This window comes from Bufo bufo, chromosome 4 (assembly GCF_905171765.1).
Source record: "Bufo bufo chromosome 4, aBufBuf1.1, whole genome shotgun sequence".
Classification (NCBI taxonomy): Eukaryota; Metazoa; Chordata; class Amphibia; order Anura; family Bufonidae; genus Bufo; species Bufo bufo.
The window spans coordinates 366,449,450-366,473,828 of record NC_053392.1 but is presented as its reverse complement, the minus strand read 5'-3'; the positions used below and the strand labels follow the sequence as shown (position 1 = coordinate 366,473,828).

The following is a 24,379-nucleotide window of genomic DNA, read 5'->3' as shown; positions in this document are numbered from 1 at the left end:
CTTATAGTATAGGTGGTGGCAGCAATTGTGATAGAAAATATTGGTGTGTTAGAATCTAGGGGAGTAAGGGTCCATTCACACATCCATGTGTGTTTTGCGGATCCGCGAAACACTGACACCGGCATTGTGCGTTCTGCTCCACGTTCCACTTAATAGAAAATGCCTAATCTTGTCCGCAATTGCGGACAAGAATAGGACATGTTCTATTTTTTTCAGGAACGGAATTGCGGACCCGGAAGTGCAGATCTGCAATTTCGGATCCGGGTAGCACATTGTGTGGCCCCATAGAAATGAATGGGTCCGCGATTCCATTCCGCAAAATGCGGAACCGAATTGCGGACGTGTAAGTTAGCATAAATCCGTCATCTAGAATAGGTGGGTGGGAATTTTTGTGGTAAATTGATGAGCTCACTAGTATAATAAACCCAGAGACGTGACCCGAGAGTAGGGATCACATGGACCATTTGTATGTTTAATACTGTGTAACCATATGTTGTAACTTATATAATTTTTTTTATCTTTGATTGTATAAGTGGATTAACATGTTTTATTAGTGCCATTTTTACGGGATTATTTAGAAGATCTTTCATTGGTTTATTTTTATTAATTTTTATGAATACATTAACTTTTAATATCTGTAAAAGGCATAACTTCATTGCAACTGCCAGATATTTGAGTGCCCTCCATATTATATACATTCTCTTTATCAGCATTGGGTGTTGCTGTTGGAGTGGGCACCTGTTTCATGGGTTTGTGTCAGATGAGCCACTGAAATCTACTATAAAGCTTATGCAAGGTCTGGTTGTTACTCATGTTTTGTAATACTTCCCAATTATTCCAACCAAATCTCCTTTGTTTTTGTTTTTTGTTTTTTTTAGGGGTGTTTATTCCTCTTTCTCCCTTCCCCTCTGTTCTTCCTCCTGTCACTTGCTCAAATGCTGTAACTGCAGTGCATGGTTTAAAGGGGTTGTCTGGGATTTACATATTGATGACGTATCTTCAAGATGGGTCATCCGGAAGTCGGAGCCCCGCCAGTCTCATATGGAACTCCTGCCGATCAGCTGTTTGAGGAGGCCACAGTGCATTCGTGAGCACCGCAGCCTCCTTGTAGCTTACCAAACACATACATTGTATAGGGCTGTGCTCAGTATCACAGCTCAGCCCCATTGACTTAAATGGGACTGAGCTGCACCTAGGCCATGTGACATCACATGGCCTAGGAAGAGGCCTAGTCACTAGGGTTGAGCGAACTTGTGTTTCAAGTTCAGCGTACAAGGTTCGGGTTATTTAAGAATTCCATTATGGATTCTGCTACCATGGACCATAAGTTATGCTCCGTGGTAGTGGAATCCATAACGGAATTCTTAGAACCCGAACCTCGTACACTGAACTTGAAACACAAGTTCGCTCATCCCTACTAGTTGCTCATGAAGCGCCATGACCTCTTCATACAGCTGATTGGCAGGGTGCCGGGAATGGGATAGGTCATCAATATGTAAATCCCAGAAAATTGTTATAAAGATTAGATTTGTGCTAAGGTGTGTTCGTAGAAATGAGTGTATAAATAGTGTGTACCATTTATAGCACCTAGGTTAAATGCGGTTTGCTTTATGAATGTAATGTGACTCAATAAGAGGGTGGAAACACATTAATTGCCACTTGGAAAACGAACATCCTTCCATTATACGTTAGTATTTTAACACTATACCTGAACAGGTGCCAGCACAGGGAAGAAACCTCTCAAAAGCAAAGTTCTCTTCCTTCCCGCCCCTTATACTGCATTCAGCTCAAACACCATGTTCATCATGACAGGTTCCCCTTAATCAATATGTATGGGACCTGAGAGTCCTTATCCCATGTGATGGGGTTAATACATTGAGCCACATAGTGTAGTTCAGAGAGTTCTTTATTGTACAAGTGGCTAGTTTCAGCTTATCATTCATATTTCATTTTTTTTGTCAGTTGATGTATTGTTCTGTTTAACGTGTTCTGGGATATGTTTGCACGCTTACATGAAAATGTAACAGCCGGCCTGTGAGACAGGTATAAAAGCTTTCTCCAGCCTCTCAGCTACTTGACACACAAATACTCAGTTTAGTGAGCAGATGTATGGAGAGCGCATATTGGAATATGCCTGCAGCCATTCTTGCTTAAGGCCATCCTATCCAGAAGACGGAAGCGTGTTATTGAGATCATAAAATATCTTGGGTCCACTTCAGAACTCTCTGAAGACTGTCAAAGGCAAGAGGATAATACAATCATAGATGACATAACAAATTGCAGTGCTGGAATCGTAAAATAATTTTTATAAGACAAAACAAATGCATTTGTTAACAGATGAGGAATGTGTTATGGTCCACAACCTATCAGAGCCAGAAAGTCAATGGTGACTATTTTGTTTGCTATTGAGGTGATGGAGTTTATTGCCAACCTGCTAAAAAAAAAAAAAAAAAGTTCCTGGAGCTGTCCATCTGACAACTACATCTGGAGGATTTTATCTTTTCTTGTTGTAATGGCAATAAAGGAAGCAAAATGTAAAGGGCTGTCTCGCCTCGAACATTGGTGGCATATTGCTAGGGTATCTTCTATAATTGAAAATTTGTTTGACCACAGCACTCTTTCGTGACCTGGGAAAATTGGGTGCACGTCCGGGTTTTGTTCTTTGCTCCACCACAAGAACTGTACACGTCGTATAAATTTAGACAGCACTCCAAAAAAAGGTTATGATGTTCAGCGAGTCTTATTTAATTTCAGCCGGGCTTCGTGGTACACAAAAAGCAAAGTTTCGGTCTACCATGATAAGCCCTTCATCAGGCTGATAAATGGAAAAACTATAGTAAGTGCATTAGAATTTCATACAAATTTTTTTTCAGATCTGAGTAATACAAAAATACATAAAGGGACATGATTCGTGTGTGGATTTTTTTTTTGAACGTGATTTTTTTTTTTTGAACATGATTGTACAATGACATGATATACAGCTGAAATTGTGTACCACTGTGCCCGGCTGAAATGAAATAAAACTCACTGAACATCATAACCTTTTTTTGGAGTGCTTTCTAAATTTATACGACGTGTACAGCTCATTATCCTGTATCGACGTATTTCTAAACATGGTCACCAGGGATCTGGAGGACCTTAGCGTGTCTACACATTATTCCAATTGCGCCGGGTCTGTGACCACTGCCATCTCTACACTAGCGGATGACCCCCATATTGTCATTAAACCTGCCGACAAGGGGGGTAACATTGTGGTCATGGACTCGGGGCAATATAAGAATATGTGTAGGAACATCTTAGCAGATACAGAGACGTATGAAATCTTGGATAGAGACCCCACTGAGGGTTATAGGCGGGAATTGAAAATCATTTTGGATGAGGCCAAGGCCTCTCACATCATTACAGCTGACGAATATGCTTTTCTATTTCCAGCATATCCTCGTAAATCCACTTTCTACAGCCTCCCCAAGGTCCCTAAGGGGAGACCGATAGTCTCTGGGGTGGATAACCTCAATCAGAATATGGGGTTTTACATTGATCAGGTATTGGCACCCTTTGTGACGGCTCTCCCCTCCCATGTCAGAGACACCACTGATCTTCTTAAACGTCTGGAGGGTCTGACATTGGAGGAGACATGTCTCCTGTCCAGTATCGATGTAGAGGCATTATATTCATCTATACCACATTGTCTGGGCCTTCTTGCTGTGGAGCACTTCCTTCGATCACGGGGGTGTCAGTATCGCGCCCACAGCCAATTTGTCCTGCGCATTCTGGAATTCACCCACACACGAAACTTTTTCTCCTTTGATGGCAAGACCTACCACCAGCTCAGGGGTACGGCGATGAGGAGCCCTTGTGCCCCGTCGTACGCAAATCTATTCCTGGGCTGGTGGGAGGAGACTATGGTTTTTAGTGAGGATGAAGCGTTGGACACTTTTGAAATTGGCTTGTGGGCGCGATACATCAACGACATTTTCATCCTCTGGAATGGAGACCAAGTGGGTTTTGAGGCCTTTGTCCAGCATCTCAATCAGAACCAAATAGGAATGCACTTCACGAGTGAATCGCACCCTATGAGTTTACCTTTTTTGGACATAAAAATTTCCTAAAACAACAGGGGTGAACTCGACACCTCCATTTATAGGAAGGCTAGCTCCACGAATTCCCTCCTGAGATGGGAGAGTAATCATCCGCTCCCACTCAGGAGTGGAATTCCTAGGGGCCAATACCTACGACTCAGACGCAACTGCTCGGACAAGCGTGATTTTATCAATCAAGCAGCTGATCTGAGGAGGAGATTCCAGTCAAGGGGATACTCTGACCATGTCTTAAAGTCTGCATTTCAGACCGCCCTGTCCCGACCAAGATCTTCCCTACTAACTCCCAATCAATCCCCAACTCCGCAACCAAAAGTAATGAGGATTATCACCAACTACGATAGAGGGTCCAAACAGGTTAAGCGCATCATACAACGTCACTGGGAGGTCCTTAAAATGGACCCGGATTTGCAGGATATGCTGGGAGACCAGCCTTAGATTACTTACAGAAGGGGGCCTAATCTACATGATTGGTTCACAGCCATTTTGCACCTAATCGCACAAAGTCTACCTGGTTGCGGTCAAACATTGTGGGTTGCCACAAATGTGGCAATTGTATTGCATGTAAACGCATACAGACCACAAAATCCTTTGTAAGTCACGTGACAGGCCAAAAATACTCCATCCCACACTTTATCAACTGTAAATCCAGAGGGGTTATATACCGTATTCAGTGCGAGTGTGGGATGGAATATATAGGGAAACTATACGCGAGTTCAGGAAGCGGATAGGAGAACATCTGGGGGATATCTCACACAAACGGGATACCCCACTATCCAAGCATGTACACACGGCCCATAATGGTAGGGCTTCCCTGGGATTTCTGGGTATCGACCTGGTGAAGCCTCCCATTAGAGGGGGTGACTGGGATAAACCTCTCCTCCAGCGTGAATCCCGCTGGATATTCTGCTTGAAAACTACTGCACCCCTGGGCCTTAATGAAAGGCTGGATTATGGGTGTTTCATATAAATGAAATTGATAATAGGAACCTAGATTACCCCTCTTGGTTTCTGTCATACATTCTATCGCTTCTGCTAGCTCTCTGTAGCGTATCCTAGTCTTACATGTTTCCTGCAGGAAATGTCAGTTTCTATCTAGCTGTGATTTTGTGTCAGTGTTGCTATGGACGCTTCCATCGGGAGGCGTGCCGTATGGCTGCCGATTTGTTGATATCATCTCCAAGGCAACCGCTTTCTCCCACGGCCTTCTCATGATTGTGATTGGCTGCCGCTATCACGTGGTGTCAGGCGCCGGGACGATCACAGGGTGGTCCTTCCAGGAGAGGCGCGTTTAGGCTCCATTTAAAACCCCACAAAGGTATGTATCAGTGTGGCAGGTAAACGTAGGAACCCCAGAACTAGTGGGACTTTACCTTAAGTGAGGATCACCATATCCCCACACACCAACGTGCAGAGGAACATCTATCACTCTGCAGCACGGCACTTCAACACCAGGAGTGTCTGCCCATCGGCTCTTAATCTTGCTGATAGAGTTTTTCTGGCATCTCTAACCGTGGTGATCATTCTTCGGTTTGCACCCACGGTTGTGTATGTTAAAGCGCAGCACTTCAACACCAGGGGTGCCTGCTCATTGGCTCCTATTCCAGCTGATAGAGCCTTTCTGCATTTTTGACGGCAGGGTCCATCTTTTGTGTACCCACGGTCATATATGCTATATGCTGTTTCCCCCTTTTTTGTACCAACTTCCCCTGAGGAGTCGACACGACAGAAACGTGCCACGTCGGGAGGTCTGAAGATTCCGCATCTTTTTAAATAGTGCTAGTGATCAGGTCCATAACTAGGGACAGGTATCCAGACGGGGTCGCCCTTTTCAGGGCGAGTGCTCTGTGTAGACAGGCAGCATGGGTGCAGTCCCCTTCCTACCAAGTATATAGGGTGATACAGGGCACAGTACCAAGACTCCCTCTGACTACACAATACTCCATCTGGTCCAGGCATTGCCAAAAGCCTCAGCTGATCCTAGCCATCTGGTTGGTCGGGTAAGACTGCTTGCGTCTTTACAGGCGCAGCAGGTCTAATTTCCTTTCCTTGCTTTACCAGCAGTGGGGTACCTATACACGGACCCCGTTATGTGTTTGTTTATGTGTTATGTTGATGCATCCTCTGGTGTATATTGTATATTTTATTGCATACCGTATAAAAGTTAAATTTTGACAAGGATATTTCCCCACACCTCCGGTGGTGGGCCCCTTCATACATTGTATCTTGAAATATCAGTGAGGCTTATACATCTATCAGCTTCATTCAGCTTCTCAATAAAAACATGGTAACATTTAATTCTTTGTGTGTTATTAGTTTAAGCAGACTGTGATTGTCTATTGTTGTGACTTAGATGAAGATCAGATCACATTTTATGACCAATTTGTGCAGAAATCCATATCATTCCAAAGGGTTCACATACTTTTTCTTGCAACTGTACATGGCCAAGTACATGTGTGCCATTGTTGCCAGCAACCCTTATGCAGTTGGACGGAGCAGAGGACACGCACGCATGTCTGCTGCTCCATTCAAATGGGGAGATGGGGCCCCCCTTCTAGTGATTGGTGGAGGCCTCGGCAGTCAAACCTCCTCCCCCCCATCAATCAGACGGTTATTTCCTATCCTGTGGATAGGGCATACATTGTTATACGACAGACCCTTTAAGGATTAGTAATGCTTGGACTGAGCAGAGTGACATTTGTTTGTTTGCTTCCTATCTTGCAATGTTATTCTAGTCCTAGAACACCTATTCAGCAGACAATGACTGAAATTGCATTGAAGAGATGTGACAGAGACATTTTTCATCCCCTCTTTCGCCTTAAGACATAGGTTATTCAGCAGCGGCACTGACTGATTCACCAGAGCCACAAACACTTGTATAGAAAAAGAAAAACAAGTGCTAGGATCTTGGAGGGCAAAATATTGGTGGGTCACAAGGGTAAAATAGAAGAGCCTTTTCTGTGTTTAGATTTTCAAGATGATATTGCTTTACTGCCAGAAGAGAAGTTGAAGCACTGTTACTTGGAGACAACAAAATACATTTAGAGGTTAAGACTTTACTGTAGGTTTTTATCATGTGTTTCTCAATATTTTACTTTGTAAAGCTTTCTAATTCTGTTGTGATTCTGGCAACTTGTAGACAGAAGGATGTGCTACTAAGGTCTATAATATTAAAGTGTAACACATCCTTAAAGGAACCCTGTCGCTGTGAAAATGCAGTGCAGTCTGCAGGCACCATGTAAGGCTACTTTCCCACTAGCGTTCAGAGCAGATCCGTCTGATGTCTGCTCAGACGGATCCGCTCCTATAATGCAGACGTTTGTATCCGTTCAGAACGGATCCGTCTGCATTATAACTTAGAAATTTTTCTAAGTGTGAAAGTAGCCTGAGCGGATCCTTCCAGACTTTACATTGAAAGTCAATGGGGGCGGATCCGTTTGAAGATTGAGCCATATAGTGTCATCTTCAAACGGATCCGTCCCCATTGACTTACATTGTAAGTCTGGACGGATCCGCCTGCTGAGCGGAGCGGAGGCTGAGCGCTGCCAGACTGATGCATTCTGAGCGGATCCGCGTCCACTGAGAATGCATTAGAGCTGGACGGATGCGTTCGGGGCCGCTTGTGAGCCCCTTCAAACGGAGCTCACAAACGGAGCCCCGAACGCTAGTGTGAAAGTAGCCTTATAAAGCAGGAAAAGCTGAGCAGACTGATATACAGTACTTTATGGGAAACAATTCGGTGGAGCTTTTGATATATTTATTTAAACCTCCTTTAAAGGGGTTGTCTGGGTTCATGAGTGGGCTTTAGTGCTGCCCTAGTCTGTAAAACGGCTAGGGCAGTGGCAGAGCCTGCCCATCAGTGCTTGTGATGTCACTGGGAACACTGGTAGGTGGAAGCCTCCGCCTAGCAGTTTAAAAAATATCGACAAAGAGCCTTTGCCCTGCACGATACAGAGCAAGGCAAGGGAGAGCATTGAAGCATGAAATGCTCCGATGCTCATATCAGAGGTCCTGTCTGGGAGAAAATTGGGATCTGTCCGGGTTCAGCTCAGAACCCGGACAACCTCTTTAATGCTTAGGAGTCATTTTGGCGTTCCTACTCGGTGATTAACAGCTAACTCTCTGCATGACTAAGCATATAGCGTTAGCTGTCAGTAAGTAGGGCCTCCTACGTGACTCCTAAGCATAGACGAAGATATTTCAATATATAAATGAAACATTTTACCGAATCCTTTCCCATAAAACTACATTAATCTACTCAGCTCTTCCTGCTCTATAACATGCCTGCAGATTGCATTGCATTTTGTGGTGGCAAGAACATTACTTACAGACAAACTGACATGTTATGCCAGGTATAGAGTCTAATTAAGGCTACTTTCACACCTGCGTTTAGGTGCGGATCCGTCTGGTATCTGCACAGACGGATCCGCACCTATAATGCAAACGCTGGTATCTTTTCAGAACCGATCCGTTTGCATTACTCTGTAAAAAAAAAAAAAAAAAAAAAAAAAAAAAAAGCCTAAGTGTAAGTCAAACGGATCCGTCCTGACTTACATTAAAAGTCAATGGGGGACGGATCCGTTTACAATTGCACCATATTCTGTCAGTGTAAACGGATCAGTCCCCATTGACTTACATTGTAAGTCAGGACGGATCCGTTTGGCTCCGCATCTCCAGGCGGAACGGAGGTAAACTGATGCATTCTGAACGGATCCTTATCCATTCAGAATGCATTGGGGCTGAACTGATCAGTTTTGGGCCGCTTGTGAGAGCCTTGAAACGGATCTTACAGGCGCACCCAGAAACGCCAGTGTGAAAGTAGCCCAAGTAGTGCAAGACACAGATTCTTTAAATCCAAAGGCATGCACCCCCTTCTCCAGACTGCTATAGGAAAAACACAGGGTATCCAATTTGGTTGCAGTGTTCCTTTAGCGTTGACTGATATAAAAAATATTGCAGAGATATGAGGGTTAGAGATAAGCGAATCAATTCTAATGAATCGATCATCTCATTAGTCAGATTTCTTTGCCTATGGAGGGCTATCTCCACAGGTAAAGCAGCATCCACCTGCCAAAGGATTGATGGGGCTGACCATACTGCCTGGCCCTGTCAATCCCTTGCCTGTGCCTCTCCTGAAACGCTAATTTAGCTTTAGTAGCAGCTACTGTGCAAATGCCAGTACACTTCTGGGTAGTGATGTGCTACTACCGAAGCCAAATTTGAGCGTGAGCTGTGCTGCAGGCAGGTGTTTAATAGGGCTGGCAGGATGTCCAGCCCTCTCAATCATATGACAAGTGGACACTACATCACCTGGGGGACAGCCGCCTACAGGTGGCGAACTCTGATCATGTGTCATAGGGCTGTATTGCACCAACAGATTTTCTGACCAATCATTGGTCAGATGCCCAATTACACACACAGATCTGTTATACACACCAACTATTGGTCTTGGACAGATATTAGTCAGATAATCTGGTGTAATACAGGCCTTACTGTAGCTTTAGGTTCTGTTCACAGCTGCATTGTTCATCATTTTGGAGCATCAAAGACACCAAAAATGACAGCAGTGCTGTTGAATATTCCAAAGGCGTCTGATGGACCTCATTGACTATAATTGGGTCGGTTGGGTTCAGTCATTCTGCTGCAGGCTGGAATTTTTGACTGAATCTGCGACTAAGGCCTCATGCACACGACCGTATGGCTTTTTCAGTGTTTTGCGGTCCGTTTTTCACGGATCCGTTGTTCCGTTTTTTGTTTCCGTTGTGTTTCCGTTTTTGTTCCGTTTTTCCGTTCCGTTTTTCCGTATGGCATATACAGTATACAGTAATTACATAGATGAAATTGGGCTGGGCATAACATTTTCAATAGATGGTTCAGCAAAAAACGGAACGGAAACGGAAGACATACGGATGCGTTTCCGTATGTGTTCCGTTTTTTTTTGCGGACCTATTGACTTGAATGGAGCCAAGCACCGTGATTTGCGGACAAGAATAGGACATGTTCTATCTTTTCACGGTACGGAAATACTGAAATACTGAAACGGAATGCACACGGAGACACTTCAGTATTTTTTGCTGAACCATTGAAATGAATGGTTCAGTATATGTTCCGCATACTGAACTACAAAAACGGCCAGTATACTGAACGCAAAATACTGTCGTGTGCATGAGCCCTAAGTCTCAGGCCGCACTGCCAGTGCAGATGTGAACAGAACCTTATAGTTGATTAAAGTCTTTCCCTGTAGATGGTCTGCACACAACTGAATATTCTACATTTTGTTTTAAAGGGTTTTCTGGAGGATAGGCCCTTAATATCTGAACAGTAGGGGTCTGTCCTGTCACTTAGGCCTCATGCACACAAACATATTTTCATTCTGTGTCAGTCTCTTTTTTTTTTTTTTGCGGACCGTATACAGAACCATTCATTTCAATGGGTCTGCAAAAAAAACAGAAAGTACTCTGTGTGCATTCCGTTTCCGTATGTCTGTATTTCCGTTCTGCAAAAAAAATAGAACATGTCCTATTATTGTCCACATTACGGACAAGGATAGGACTGTTCTATTAGGGGCCAGCTGTTCCGTTCTGCAAAATACGGAATGCACACAGATGTCATACGTATTTTGTGCACATCCATTTTTTGCAGACTGCAAAATACATACGGTCGTGTGCATGAAGCTGTGCCTTAAATTTGGTTGTGGCTATGCCTGGTACTATAGATCACTCTCATTAGCTTGATTTGGACTAAGCTGCTTAGAGTACTAGACAAACGCAACACATCCAAATTATGATAAGTTGGGAGCAGTAGGGGTGCCAGGATTTGGGACCCCCTTGACTAGATGTTCACCTATCTGAACAATAATTGATTTAAAGAGGACTTTTCATGGGTCCAGACTTTTATAAGATAAGTAGCAAGTTAGGTAGGGCATAAAGCATGGATCCTATAGTGCTTACTATTATTCCTGTGCCCTCCGGTATATTCCCCGCTCAGTATGCTAATTACTAGTATCGGAACAGGGAGGAGGAGACGCCAGGGTTTCTCTGTGGGAGTTCCTTCTCCCCTGGCTGTAGCGCTGTCCAATTGCAGCGCAGAGCGTCACAGCCAGGGAGAAAAAAAAACTCACTGTCTGTGATGCTTTGCGCTCCGATTGGACAGCGCTACAGCCAGGGGAGAAGAAGACGCCCACATAGAGAGACTCAGTCTCCTCCTCATTGTTCCGATACTCCTCATTATAATACAAGGCGCCAAAATCAACGGGGGTGGGGGTCTTTTTTAAAAAAAAAACAGCCATGGCATCAGTGAGGGCCGCCCTATAAGGTAACACCCTAATTAGACTTTTGCAAAACTAATAAAAGGTCCTCTTTAATTAAAACATAACTTAAAATCATTAAAACCATTCCTTTTTATAATCCTGAAAACCCTTTAAGGTTTACATTTACTTTGATTGCTTTTCTACCTCTCATTTCATGTATGTGTAGAAACGAATGGATACATTAATTCAGGCAGGATTGTCGCACTACAGTATAAAAAAATTGAGCTTGTAGGGATTGTGTCTAGCTGTATGGAATATAGGTCATAGTGATTTAAAAGTACGGTAAAGTTCTAAAAAATGCTCATGTATTTTACTTTGTCGAATAGTTCCGATCAGTGATGCCAATGATTAACTTTTCTGATATTGGCAAAATTACATCTTAAAATGTTTGGGGGTATGTGAGTGTAAGGCATGTTAATGGCATTGAAGCTAAATTTATAATGCATGGTAGTGGTGGTGTATGCACTGTAGAAATATTCCTGGAATTTGAGGAACATGTTCCCCCTCCCTTTAAACAATACCTCATTATGTGTAGATATTTCCATCTACTCTGTGCCTTTTAGGAAGTTTTCAGCAAGTGTTTTCCAAGTTTATACTTTTATAAAGGTCATTCAATTCCAATGGGTTGCCAACTACTTTATCAGATGCTGACAATACTACCAGAACTCTGCTCTCTGTGTAGCTATAAAATAATTAGTAACTGTGCATATTGTTCTTTAACTTTGCTGCTTATGACACGCTTTAAGCATGTTCAGCATAATTTTGTGATAGATGTGTCCTTGAGACAGGTAGAATGAAAATTCCTTTATGGAGAAGTTTTTGACATTGATATTTCTTTAACTTTCTTTTAAGGCTCCTACATGATTGTGGACTCCTCCAAACATGACCCTGGAGAGAAGGCTCGTCTTCAGCTTCCTAACATGAAGGAAAACGACACTCACTGCATTGATTTTAACTACCTTCTCTTCACCCAAAAACGAGATAACCCAGGATCGCTTAACATTTTTGTGCGGGTGAACAAAGGACCTCTTGCGAATCCCATCTGGAATGTAACTGGCGCTACTGGAAAGGACTGGCTTAGGGCTGAGTTGGCGGTTAGCACCTTTTGGCCAAATGAGTACCAGGTAAAACCATGCTAATCTGATCATGATAACACTATTGGGAATAAAACCCATTATTTATAATGCCATGATTATCTTTCCATTTTCAGATTAAACAGGCTTTGTACAGGGATTGTTCTTCTTTTGAATGATCCTGCAAAAACAGATTTATTCTGCTGGGTTTCTGGATGAATGTGACATTTTAGAAACTAATGTGGTGTTGGCTGTAAAATAATTCTGTGAAGAAACAGCTTTGTGAGCTTAATCCGTGTTAAGAGCAGAGGGCTGTAATCTAAAGAGATGTATTGTGTAGGGGTGATTGTCTTCAAGTAAAGGGCTAATAGTCCTTGACATGACACTCACAGAATGCAATATGCATTGAAAAACGCTTTAAACCAGCTGGATTTTTTAACATTGGATATCAACATTGAAGCCTGCTAAATACTGGTTTTGGTGCTTTAGATCTTTAAAGAATGGGAATTAATTTGAACATATCACAATACTGTTTGCTGTGTTCCAGTAAAGTACTTGGCTATGTATCGTCAGTTGCTATTCTTCCCCTGCTTTTCCAAATACATTTCCTCAAGTAAACTGATACTTATGACATGGTGTTAATGCGTACCCATACAGTTTTATATTAGTCAAAAATATTAGAATTAGCCATTTATTGCCGAAAATGATCCAATGTCACATGTCTGTGAGTGGCAAAAGTATGGAAACCTTTAGGATTAGCAGAAGGGGAAATTAGTCAAGTGTTTTCAATCAATAGACTTCGGGGCCCGGCTTCAGTGACACTGTTTGTCAGAAATAGTCCAGACAAAAGCTTTCTATTTTTTTCTGCTAAAAAAATGTTCTCCTGAACGGAAACCTAATGGATCCCATTATAGTCAGTGGGATCTGTTAGGCTCCGTTCCTGTCAGTTATGTGCCGAATCCGGCACTTCCGCTATTTTCATTCTTCTGCTAATGCTGATCTTCACAACACATATTTGGGGAATTTTATTATAGCACAAAGCAGATTTCTGAGGACTTCAGAAGAGCAGTTGTTGATGCTCATCAGACTGGAAAAGGTTGCAAAACCATCTCTAAAGTGTTTGGACTCCACCAGTCTGCATTCATTCAGATTGTGTACAAATAGAGGCAATTCAAGGCCAATATTACTCCTTAGGAGTGGTCGACCAATAAAGATCACGCAAGAGTAATGTGCATAATAGTCTGTGAGGTCACAAAGGAACCCAAGTTGACCTCTATGCAACTGTAGGCCTTTCTCACATTAGCTAATGTTCATGAGTCCACCCTCAGGAGGACACTGAACAACAATGGTGTGCATAGAAAGACTGCAAGGAGAAAGCTTCTGCTTTAGCCCCCCCCCCCCCCCCCAAAAAAAAAATAAAATAAAACATTGCTGCCTGTCTGCAGTTTGCGAAGCATCACTTGGACAATCCAGAAGGCTACTGGAATAATCTTTTGCAGACAAATGAGACCAATTTAGAACTTTTTGGTTTAAATGAGAACTGTTTTAAAAAAAAAAAAAAGGAAAATACTGCATTCCAGAATAAAACCTTCAACCCCTCTGAGTTAGTATCATGGTTTTGGCCTGTTTTGTTCCTTTTGAGTTAGGATGGCTTGCCATTTTTAATGGAACATTGAATTCTGAATTATTCCAGCAATTGTAAAAGAAAATGTCAATGAAAACATCAGGGAGCTGACTGTAAAGAGAACGTGGGTCATGCAGGCAGACAATGACCCTATGCACACAAGTCAGTCTACCAAAGAATTGTTAAAGAACAATAAAGTTAACTGGTTTTCCAGGAGGAAAGTATTTTACCTTTTCTCAGGTTAGATAATCAATACCTGATTGATGGGGTCCCGTCACCCAGCACTGACACTAATCGGCTATTTGAAGAGTCCATGGCGCACAGGTGAGTACTGCGGCCTCTTCACAGTATACTAAGCACAGCGCCATATTGCAGCCCAAGGCTATTCACTTGAAGTCATGTGACCAACCAATATAATGTCACGGGGCTACAAAAAGGCTGCATCATTCAATGGCGTGCTCAAACAGCTGGGAGTGCTTGGAGTCAGATCCCCCACCAAACAGATGCCCTATACAGGACACAGCAAGTCTTTAAAGATGGCCATAGCCGCCAAGTATCTGTTGTTTTATATTTGACAGAAGGATAGCCCGGCATTCCACTGTATTTCCGTGTTGGAACCAAACATTATAAGTCAATAATGGCTATCGGGCGCCATTGCTGTCATATGACTTTATCTTTATTCTTTGATGTGCATTTATTTTTCTAAACTCTATCCTTCTTGCTGTGGTTTCTCTGGTTGTTTGCATATGGGCCATGTGATTTGCATTCATTTTATTTTGTGAGTGCATACGCTTTGTCTTTTGTTTTAAAGTGGTTGTCGCACGTAAAATATTCGACAGTCTTCATAAGTATGAGTATTGTCACAGGGAGAGGAGATGGATGTTACAAAGAGGAGAAACTATGAATGGTTAGGACAGCAAGGGCTTGGGCACATGCAACGATTGATAACGCCCTTCTGGACACTTAATGAAGTTGTGCAGCCAGTACATATTGATGAGCTATCTTCAGGATAGGCCATCAATATCTGATCAGTGGTGGTCCAACTACTAACCCCCCCTCAGATCAGCTGTTTGACGAGAAGTCGGCACTCGTACGAGCACTGCTTCCACTTTAAGATTACACTGGGCGTCCTCTTGCTTGCAGTGGTGATGCTGTGTAATTCATGCGAATGGAACAAGCATTTGTAATTACAGCACCACCAAAACTTAGAGACGACGCACAGTGTAAGGGTTCATTCACACATCCACAAGTGTTTTGCAGTCTGCAAACCACGGACACTGGTCATGTGCGTTCTGCATTTTGCGAACCGTACATGGTCGGCACTATGATAGAAATGCCTATTTTTGAGGACAAGAATAGGACATGCTCTATCTTTTTTGCTGGACTGCAGAATGGAAGTACTGTCTGCAGCTTTTGTTGCCTCATTGAAATGAATGGGTCCACACACGTGACGCAAAATTGCGAAACTGATGCAGACCCATTCATGCGGACGTGTGAATGGACCCGAATCTTGAGGAGGAAGTAGCGCTAGCACGTGTGTAGCCGCCTCTTCAAACAGCTGATTGGTGGGGTTGCCGGGAGTCTGGTCCCGGCCAATCGGGTTTCGATGACCTATCCTATGCATAGGGAGCATATTTATTCACAGATCTTTTATTTGGATTTTGCTCTATATTTGTGACTATTAGATTATTTGATTTTTGCATATGACAAATGTTTAAGTGTGAATTACTGCTTCTGCAGCTTTTGTATGCTTACCTTACACAAGTTTTTAACAGAGCAAAGGCGCGGGTCCAAAAGTGTATTCATTGCTGTCAACGTGATACAGCGTTGGATATTTGATGGGTTTGGTCAATGATCTGATGTCTAGGGAAACTGTCAAGCACCTTTGGGCATCTATTCTTAAAATAAATTGGATAGGATGGATTTTTTCCCCTGTATTTCAGACATGGAGTTACTACTTAGGTCAGTAAACAGTTTTTCTCACATCAGTGCCCTGTGATGGATTCTAATAACTGGCTGTCTTATAAAGTTTAGATTTTACAACCTGAAAGATTTGTCCTTGCATCTGTCCTTCTGTCTGAGAAGTATTAAAAACGGCACAGTCTCATAATTTATGATTCATGGTGTTTTCCCTCATCAAGAGACTTGCTCAATTTGCTGGGGGCACATGTGTACTGTTTAGTGTTTTCTGCTGACTTGACATTCTGTGTGGTTGCTAAGACTATGAGACTTGCCCACAAGCTCTACTTAAAACTGAATAGTTTTTTTCTTAGTAATTTAGATTGGGTTTATCGCATAAGAATATTTGTGTGATACAGTCTGATGTTAGAGATCTTATTGAGCCAGGGACTTCATTAGCTGCTTTAGCGATTGTTGACTATGGCTCTGACTGCTCAATGGATGCAGGCATATGATGCTTGTACTTAATTTCACTGTCTCGATATTTTAGTCTAGGTCCTCTTTCTAGGCCTAGGGGTACTTCCCTCCGCACCCCCACCCTTGCTGTGTTCTGTTACAGGCTGTCCTAACCTGCTGCTTCCTCTCTGCGCTTAATGGCTCTTAAAGGGCGAGTGCTCACCTGGGCTAATCACTTCCCATCCAATGGCAGCATTTCCTGGGGTATATAGAGTGCCTTTCCCAATGGGAAGGTGCATTAGGTTCCTAACTTGTCTAGTCCTGGGAAGGCGAGATGTTCTGGCCTCCCATGCTCAACCTCTCTCTGATTACTGAGTTGACCCGTTACTGCAAGTCCTGACCCCTGCCTGATTATTATATATTTTCTTTCTCCCACTTGTCCTGATCTATTGTATTGCCTGACCTTTGCTTGTCCACTGACCATTCTTTTTCCTGTGCCCTTGGTGCCATGCACTGGTCTCTTGACCCATCTTGGGTCAGCAGCCTCTGAACAGACTATTCCTAGAGGTAGTGGCATGGTGACCCTTGCAGCGAAATCCAGATCCCCATACAGGGGGTGAAGCCAAGGGTCCACCTTGACAATGGCCTCTGGAGCAGCCTCAAGCTAAATCTGTTTAGTAGGCAAAGTGGGCTCAAACTTGCTACAGTACAGCCTACTGTAACTTTGAAAGGTAGCTTTAAAGATTTTTTTTGTTTAGTAAAAGCAACAAAATTAGTTGGACATTTGTGACATTTTTTTTCCAGTGATCAGCTGTACTTTATATTGTACTGTCCATTCTTTTTTGTTTCATAAATAATTTGAACATTGAAAATACTTTTGGCCAAATGTAAAAACAAGTTTTTACTAACTTTTCTGTTAGCACAGCTTAGTGTCACCTGTTAGATTTGTAATTTTCCTATTTAAAGTGTCATTAACCACTTCAGCCCCCAGTGCTTAAACACCCTGAAAGACCAGGCCACTTTTTACACTTCTGACCTACACTACTTTCACCATTTATTGCTCGGTCATGCAACTTACCACCCAAATGAATTTTACCTCTTTTTCATTGCTGCTGACATTTTTACTTTTTTTTGTTATTAATCGAAATTTAACGATTTTTTTGCAAAAAAATGACATTTTTCACTTTCAGTTGTAAAATTTTGCAAAAAAAAACTACATCCATATATAAATTTTGCTCTAAATTTATTGTTCTACATGTCTTTGATAAAAAAAAAATGTTTGGGTAAAAAAAAAAATGGTTTGGGTAAAAGTTATAGCGTTTACAAACTATGGTACAAAAATGTGAATTTCCGCTTTTTGAAGCAGCTCTGACTTTCTGAGCACCTGTCATGTTTCCTGAGGTTCTACAATGCCCAGACAGTACAAATACCCCACAAATGACCCCATTTCGGAAAGTACACACCCTAAGGTATTCGCTGATGGGCATAGTGAGTTCATAGAACTTTTTATTTTTTGTCACAAGTTAGCGGAAAATGATGATTTTTTTTTTTTTTTTTTCATACAAAGTCTCATATTCCACTAACTTGTGACAAAAAATAAAAAGTTCTATGAACTCACTATGCCCATCAGCGAATACCTTGGGGTCTCTTCTTTCCAAAATGGGGTCACTTGTGGGGTAGTTATACTGCCCTGGCATTCTAGGGGCCCAAATGTGTGGTAAGGAGTTTGAAATCAAATTCTGTAAAAAATGACCTGTGAAATCCGAAAGGTGCTCTTTGGAATATGGGCCCCTTTGCCCACCTAGGCTGCAAAAAAGTGTCACACATCTGGTATCTCTGTATTCAGGAGAAGTTGAGGAATGTGTTTTGGGGTGTCTTTTTACATATACCCATGCTGGGTGAGATAATTATCTTGGTCAAATGCCAACTTTGTAAAAAAAATGGGAAAAGTTGTCTTTTGCCAAGATATTTCTCTCACCCAGCATGGGTATATGTAAAATGACACCCCAAAACACATTCCCCAACTTCTCCTGAGTACGGAGATACCAGATGTGTGACACTTTTTTGCAGCCTAGGTGGGCAAAGGGGCCCATATTCCAAAGAGCACCTTTCGGATTTCACAGGTCATTTTTTTACAGAATTTGATTTCAAACTCCTTACCACACATTTGGGCCCCTAGAATGCCAGGGCAGTATAACTACCCCACAAGTGACCCCATTTTGGAAAGAAGAGACCCCAAGGTCTTCGCTGATGGGCATAGTGAGTTCATGGAAGTTTTTATTTTTTTGTCACAAGTTAGTGGAATATGAGACTTTGTATGAAAAAAAAAAAAAAAATCAGCATTTTCCACTAACTTGTGACAAAAAATAAAAAATTCTAGGAACTCGCCATGCCCCTCACGGAATACCTTGGGGTGTCTTCTTTCCAAAATGGGGTCACTTGTGGGGTAGTTATACTGCCCAGGCATTTTCCAGGGGCCCTAATGTGTGGTAAGTAGGTAAATGACCTGTGAAATCCTAAAGGTGCTCTTTGGAATATGGGCCCCTTTGCCCACCTAGGCTGCAAAAAAGTGTCACACATGTGGTATCGCCGTATTCAGGAGAAGTTGGGGAATGTGTTTTGGGGTGTCTTTTTACATATACTCATGCTGGGTGAGAGAAATATCTTGGCAAAAGACAACTTTTCCCATTTTTTTTATACAAAGTTGGCATTTGACCAAGATATTTCTCTCGCCCAGCATGGGTATATGTAAAATGACACCCCAAAACACATTCCCCAACTTCTCCTGAGTACGGCGATACCAGATGTGTGACACTTTTTTGCAGCCTAGATGCGCAAAGGTGCCCAAATTCCTTTTAGGAGGGCATTTTTAGACATTTGGATACCAGACTTCTTCTCACGCTTTGGGGCCCCTAGAATGCCAGGGCAGTATAAATACCCCACATGTGACCCCATTTTGGAAAGAAGACACCCCAAGGTATTCAATGAGGGGCATGGAGAGTTCATAGAAATTTTTTTTTTTTGGCACAAGTTAGCGGAAATTGATATTTTTAATTTTTTTCTCACAAAGTCTCCCGTTCCGCTAACTTGGGACAAAAATTTCAATCTTTCATGGACTCAATATGCCCCTCACGGAATACCTGGGGGTGTCTTCTTTCCGAAATGGGGTCACATGTGGGGTATTTATACTGCCCTGGCATTCTAGGGGCCCTAAAGCGTGAGAAGAAGTCTGGAATATAAATGTCTAAAAAATTTTACGCATTTGGATTCCGTGAGGGGCATGGTGAGTTCATGTGAGATTTTATTTTTTGACACAAGTTAGTGGAATATGAGACTTTGTAAGAAAAAAAAATAATAATTCCGCTAACTTGGGCCAAAAAAATGTCTGAATGGAGCCTTACAGAGGGTGATCAATGACAGGGGGGGTGATCAATGACAGGGGGGTGATCACCACAGTCATTGATCACGCCCCTGTAAGGCTTTATTCAGACGTCCGGATGCGTTTTGCGGATCCGATCCATCTATCAGTGCATCCGTAAAAATCATGCGGACATCTGAATGGAGCTTTACAGGGGGGTAATCAATGACAGGGGGGTGATCAGGGAGTCTATATGGGGTGATAACCACAGTCATTGATCATGCCCCTGTAAGGCTTTATTCAGACGTCCGGATGCGTTTTGCGGATCCGATCCATCTATCAGTGCATCTGTAAAAATCATGCGGACATCTGAATGGAGCTTTACAGGGGGTAATCAATGACAGGGGGGTGATCAGGGAGTCTATATGGGGTGATAACCACAGTCATTGATCATGCCCCTGTAAGGCTTCATTCAGATGTCCGGATGCGCTTTGCGGATCCGATCCATCTATCAGTGGATCCGTAAAAATCATGCGGACGTCTGAATGGAGCTTTACAGGGGGTTGATCAATGACAGGGGGGTAATCAATGACAGGGAGGTGATCAGGGAGTCTATATGGGGTGATCAGGGGTGTCAGGGGCTAATAAGGGGTTAATAAGTGACGGGGGGGGGGGGGGGTGTAGTGTAGTGGTGCTTGGTGCTACTTTACTGAGCTACCTGTGTCCTCTGGTGGTCGATCCAAACAAAGGGGACCACCAGAGGACCAGGTAGCAGGTATATTAGACGCTGTTATCAAAACAGCGTCTAATATACCTGTTAGGGGTTAAAAAAAACACATCTCCAGCCTGCCAGCGAACGATCGCCGCTGGCAGGCTGGAGATCAACTCTCTTACCTTCCGTTCCTGTGAGCGCGCGCGCCTGTGTGTGCACGTTCACAGGAAATCTCGCGTCTCGCGAGATGACGCATATATGCGTGACTCTGCGCAGGGCTGCCACCTCCGGAACGCGATTCTGCGTTAGGCGGTCCGGAGGTGGTTAAACAGGTATCCTAGGGTTTTACTATTTGAATACCTATCCTCAGGATTGGACATCAATATCTGATCGGCGGGGGTCCGACATCCTGTAACCTGGGTGGTCGGCTGTTTTGTGGTAGCTCTAGTGTCGGAAATACACAGCTCTGTCCACTTTTTGTTTTCTATTTCTAAACAATAGTTCTATTTATATATTTTTCTCATTTCACTTCACCAACTTAGACTATTGTGTTCTGATCCATCACATAAAATTCAGATTAACAAAACATTGAACTTGGGCTATAATGTAACAAAACACGAAAAAAGTCAAGGGGGGTGAATACTTTTGCAAGGCATTGTATACTCTTCTCCACATCTGCACAGTGAGTTTATACAAACTAGAGAAAAAAAATTATAATAAAAAAAAAAATATATATATATATATATATATATATATATATATATATATATATATTTAAATGTAACATTCTGTTCATTTATTGGCATTGAAAAATATAATCCAGTTTCATGACAAAATGTTAAAAAAGGTGTACTCAGTACTTTATGGCTTGCATGGTTTCAAAGTGTTTTTTTTATTAACAGTAATGATCTCCTAGATATTGTCATAGTTATCGCTGTCTTGCGCTCCAAAGTATTTGTTGCTTTTTCCAATTCCAAGACGTGTGAAATAGTCACCGGCTAGAAATGTTTTTCTTAGCTTATCAGGGTTGAAGTGTGACATTTGAATTATAAAAGGACAGAAGCTTCCTACAAACTTTGCTTTTGTTAGAAAAGTGCATTTAGGTTAAGTTTGTGTATATTTGTTCGTCATGAGCAGTTGTGTAATTCATTGCTGTGTTTGGGCAACGTACGCAGTGCAGAAGAAGTCGAAGATGCACAGCAGGGGTGAACCTAGTGTTTCCGGGCAGCATTATCCCGGCATAGCTTGATACAAGGCTTTTCACTGTCTGTCTTTGTAAGGCTGGAGAGAAAGGTGATGCCTCATACAGAAAGCCACATGTTAATATTAGGCATGCCCAAGACAAAGCCTAACATGACAGTGTGAAGAATTTAATTGGTTCTAGCGTTTTAGTTTTCCGGTATTGAGATCTGTCATAGGGGCTCAATACTGGAAAAAAACGCTTCAGTTTTGTCCCCATTCATTGTCAATGGGGGGCTAAACTAAACTGAAGGGAATGCTCCAAAATGCATTCCATTCTGTTTAGTTGTGTTCCCAGACCGGAGAGCAAACCGCAACATGTTGTATGCACAGGTTAACGTACACAAAAACCCATATAAATGTTGTGCAAAATTGTCTGACCCTAAAGAAGCCAGCTCAGCATCATGAAGTAATCCTAAAAAAGCAAACTGACTAAACAGGCTAAAATAATCAGTCATTTTATTAAATACATAAATATGTCAAAAGACACAAGCACATCAAAAGATGTGGTACGAATCACTCCTGAGGAATAGTATAACACAGATGTATATAAATGGAGGCTTGTAATACAATGCTAGAACGTCCCTGGAGGTGGAAGAGAAGATAAGTGATCAAGTGGGGCTAACATAAAAAAAAACTGAAGTTGTCTTGTTAGTGTTAAATCCCAAGGTAGCAATACAAAAAGGTAGTGCATCACAAAGGCAAGATATATATTAAAGCCTAAAATAAGGAAAATGTCAAAGTGTATGCAACTACCTAAATTGTATATAAAAGTAAAAAACGACACACAATAAACTGGCAGTCACAGTGAATCACTATAATGTATGCTTCCCAAACCTCCTAACAGAGATAAAGTGCAAAGTGCAAAAGCAAACACAATGCCCTCATATTACTGACAATAGAATATGAAGGCAGACGCCGAAACGTGCGTTGGGGTGTACGGCTCTCCTGAGGAATCATCTCCCCCTTACTTCATGGGTAGGTTTATGGGATTCTATTGTCAGTAATATGAGGGCATTGTGTTTTCTTTTGCACTTTATCTCTGTTATTAGGAGGTTTGGGAAGCATATATTGATAGTGATTCACTGTGACTGCCAGTTTGTTTGTCGTTTTTTACTTTTATATACAATTTAGGTAGTTGCATATACTTTTTGACATTTTCCGTTATTTTAGGCTTTAATATATATCTTACCTTTGTGTTGCACTACCTCTTTGTATTGCTACCTTGGGATTTAACACTAACAAGACAACTTCTGGTACATTTTTTTGTGGCAGCCCCACCTGATCACTTATGTTTAAGAAAGGCTCATAGTAGCCGAAACACGTCACTTGCCTTCTGTATGTGACCATTAAATATTCCTTTAATTATTACTTGAGCGAGTGTCGGTTGTATTATTAGTAACAGAAGCGTTTTTGCTGAACCCTGCCGGATCCAGTAAAAATGCTAGTGTGAAAGTAGCCTTATTCAGGTTTTGAGATCCTCTGCCGGATCTCAAAACCCAAATTAAAAACGCAGATGTGAAAGTAGCCAGTTGGTCTGATTACAGTGATGCCAAATTAGTTTTACAAGCTTTGGGCATAAAAAAAAAACCTTTTCTTTAAAAAAAAAAAAGGTTTTTATGTTGATGTATTTCAAGACCCATGTAGTTTTATTTTTCAGTGGACCTTATGTGACGGCTTGTTTTTTTTGCGGGACAAGCTGTAGTTATCATTTTTTCTATTTTACAGTACATGCCATTATTTGAACTCCTTTTGTTCTATTTTGGGTGATGCAGAATAAACATCAATTCTGGCATTTAACATATGGAATAAATGACATAGTCTTACAGTCTTACATAGTCATTTCAGACACAGCAATACCAAATGTGTAATTTTATTTGTAAATGTTAGCATATAAATGCAGTTTGTTCACAGAGCAGGACTATTCTAATATTTTTATTTTTTCCTTTTAGTCCAACTATGAAACTTACTATCTGATAGTTTGATCTATGTGATAGAAGTTCCGAGATGGCAGAGCTAAGAGGCTGCCATTCAGCAGTTATTGCTTCATTTAGTGCGTTTTTCTAAGATGAACATTTGGGTGCCCTGTTAATCTTTTGCCATCCCAATATATACCTGCGCATAAAATGGAAGTAATACATATTTAAAGAGCATTCTGGTATGTTCTACAGAGGCTTGCACATTGCCCCCACCCTGGTCAGACAGGTAATAGGTGCAGAATTCGCTTAATATTCAGTTACCATTGGGGAGCACAGACTTTATTGCAGGAGCTTCTGCTACTTTGTACAGCTACTCTGCTTTGTTCCAGGGCTGGTAAGTGTCAGCGAGTAAATTGGAACGTCTGGTTCACCTCCATAAATGGAACACAATGTTCTGAGTTGTCAGGATAAGAGAGCATTATCTACAGATGGAAGTGTCCCTTAAATGCTGATATTTGCCAGATTTAGCCTCTCACCACGAGGCTTTGAATCTTTTTCAGTGATGGCAGAAAGTGTCTGCAGCTTGCTTCTTGAACTTACAAAAAGTTCTGGATTGCATATGAAACTTTTTTAGTTTGCTATGAAAGTTGTGGCAACATAAATTTGTTCGTCTGTGAACTGGAATACTAGAAG

General features: G+C 42.0%; 1 protein-coding gene across 4 annotated transcripts in view; it reads left to right on the top strand.

Moving 5' to 3' along the window:
• The window catches only part of PTPRK (protein tyrosine phosphatase receptor type K), a 395,839-nt gene that overhangs the window by 87,269 nt on the left and 284,191 nt on the right, over positions 1-24,379 (top strand). For all 4 annotated transcript variants that reach the window (XM_040429122.1, XM_040429120.1, XM_040429123.1 and 1 more), the window contains exon 3: positions 12,259-12,530. In XM_040429122.1, the coding sequence (XP_040285056.1) occupies positions 12,259-12,530 (272 nt within the window). The remainder of the gene's footprint in view (positions 1-12,258; positions 12,531-24,379) is intronic.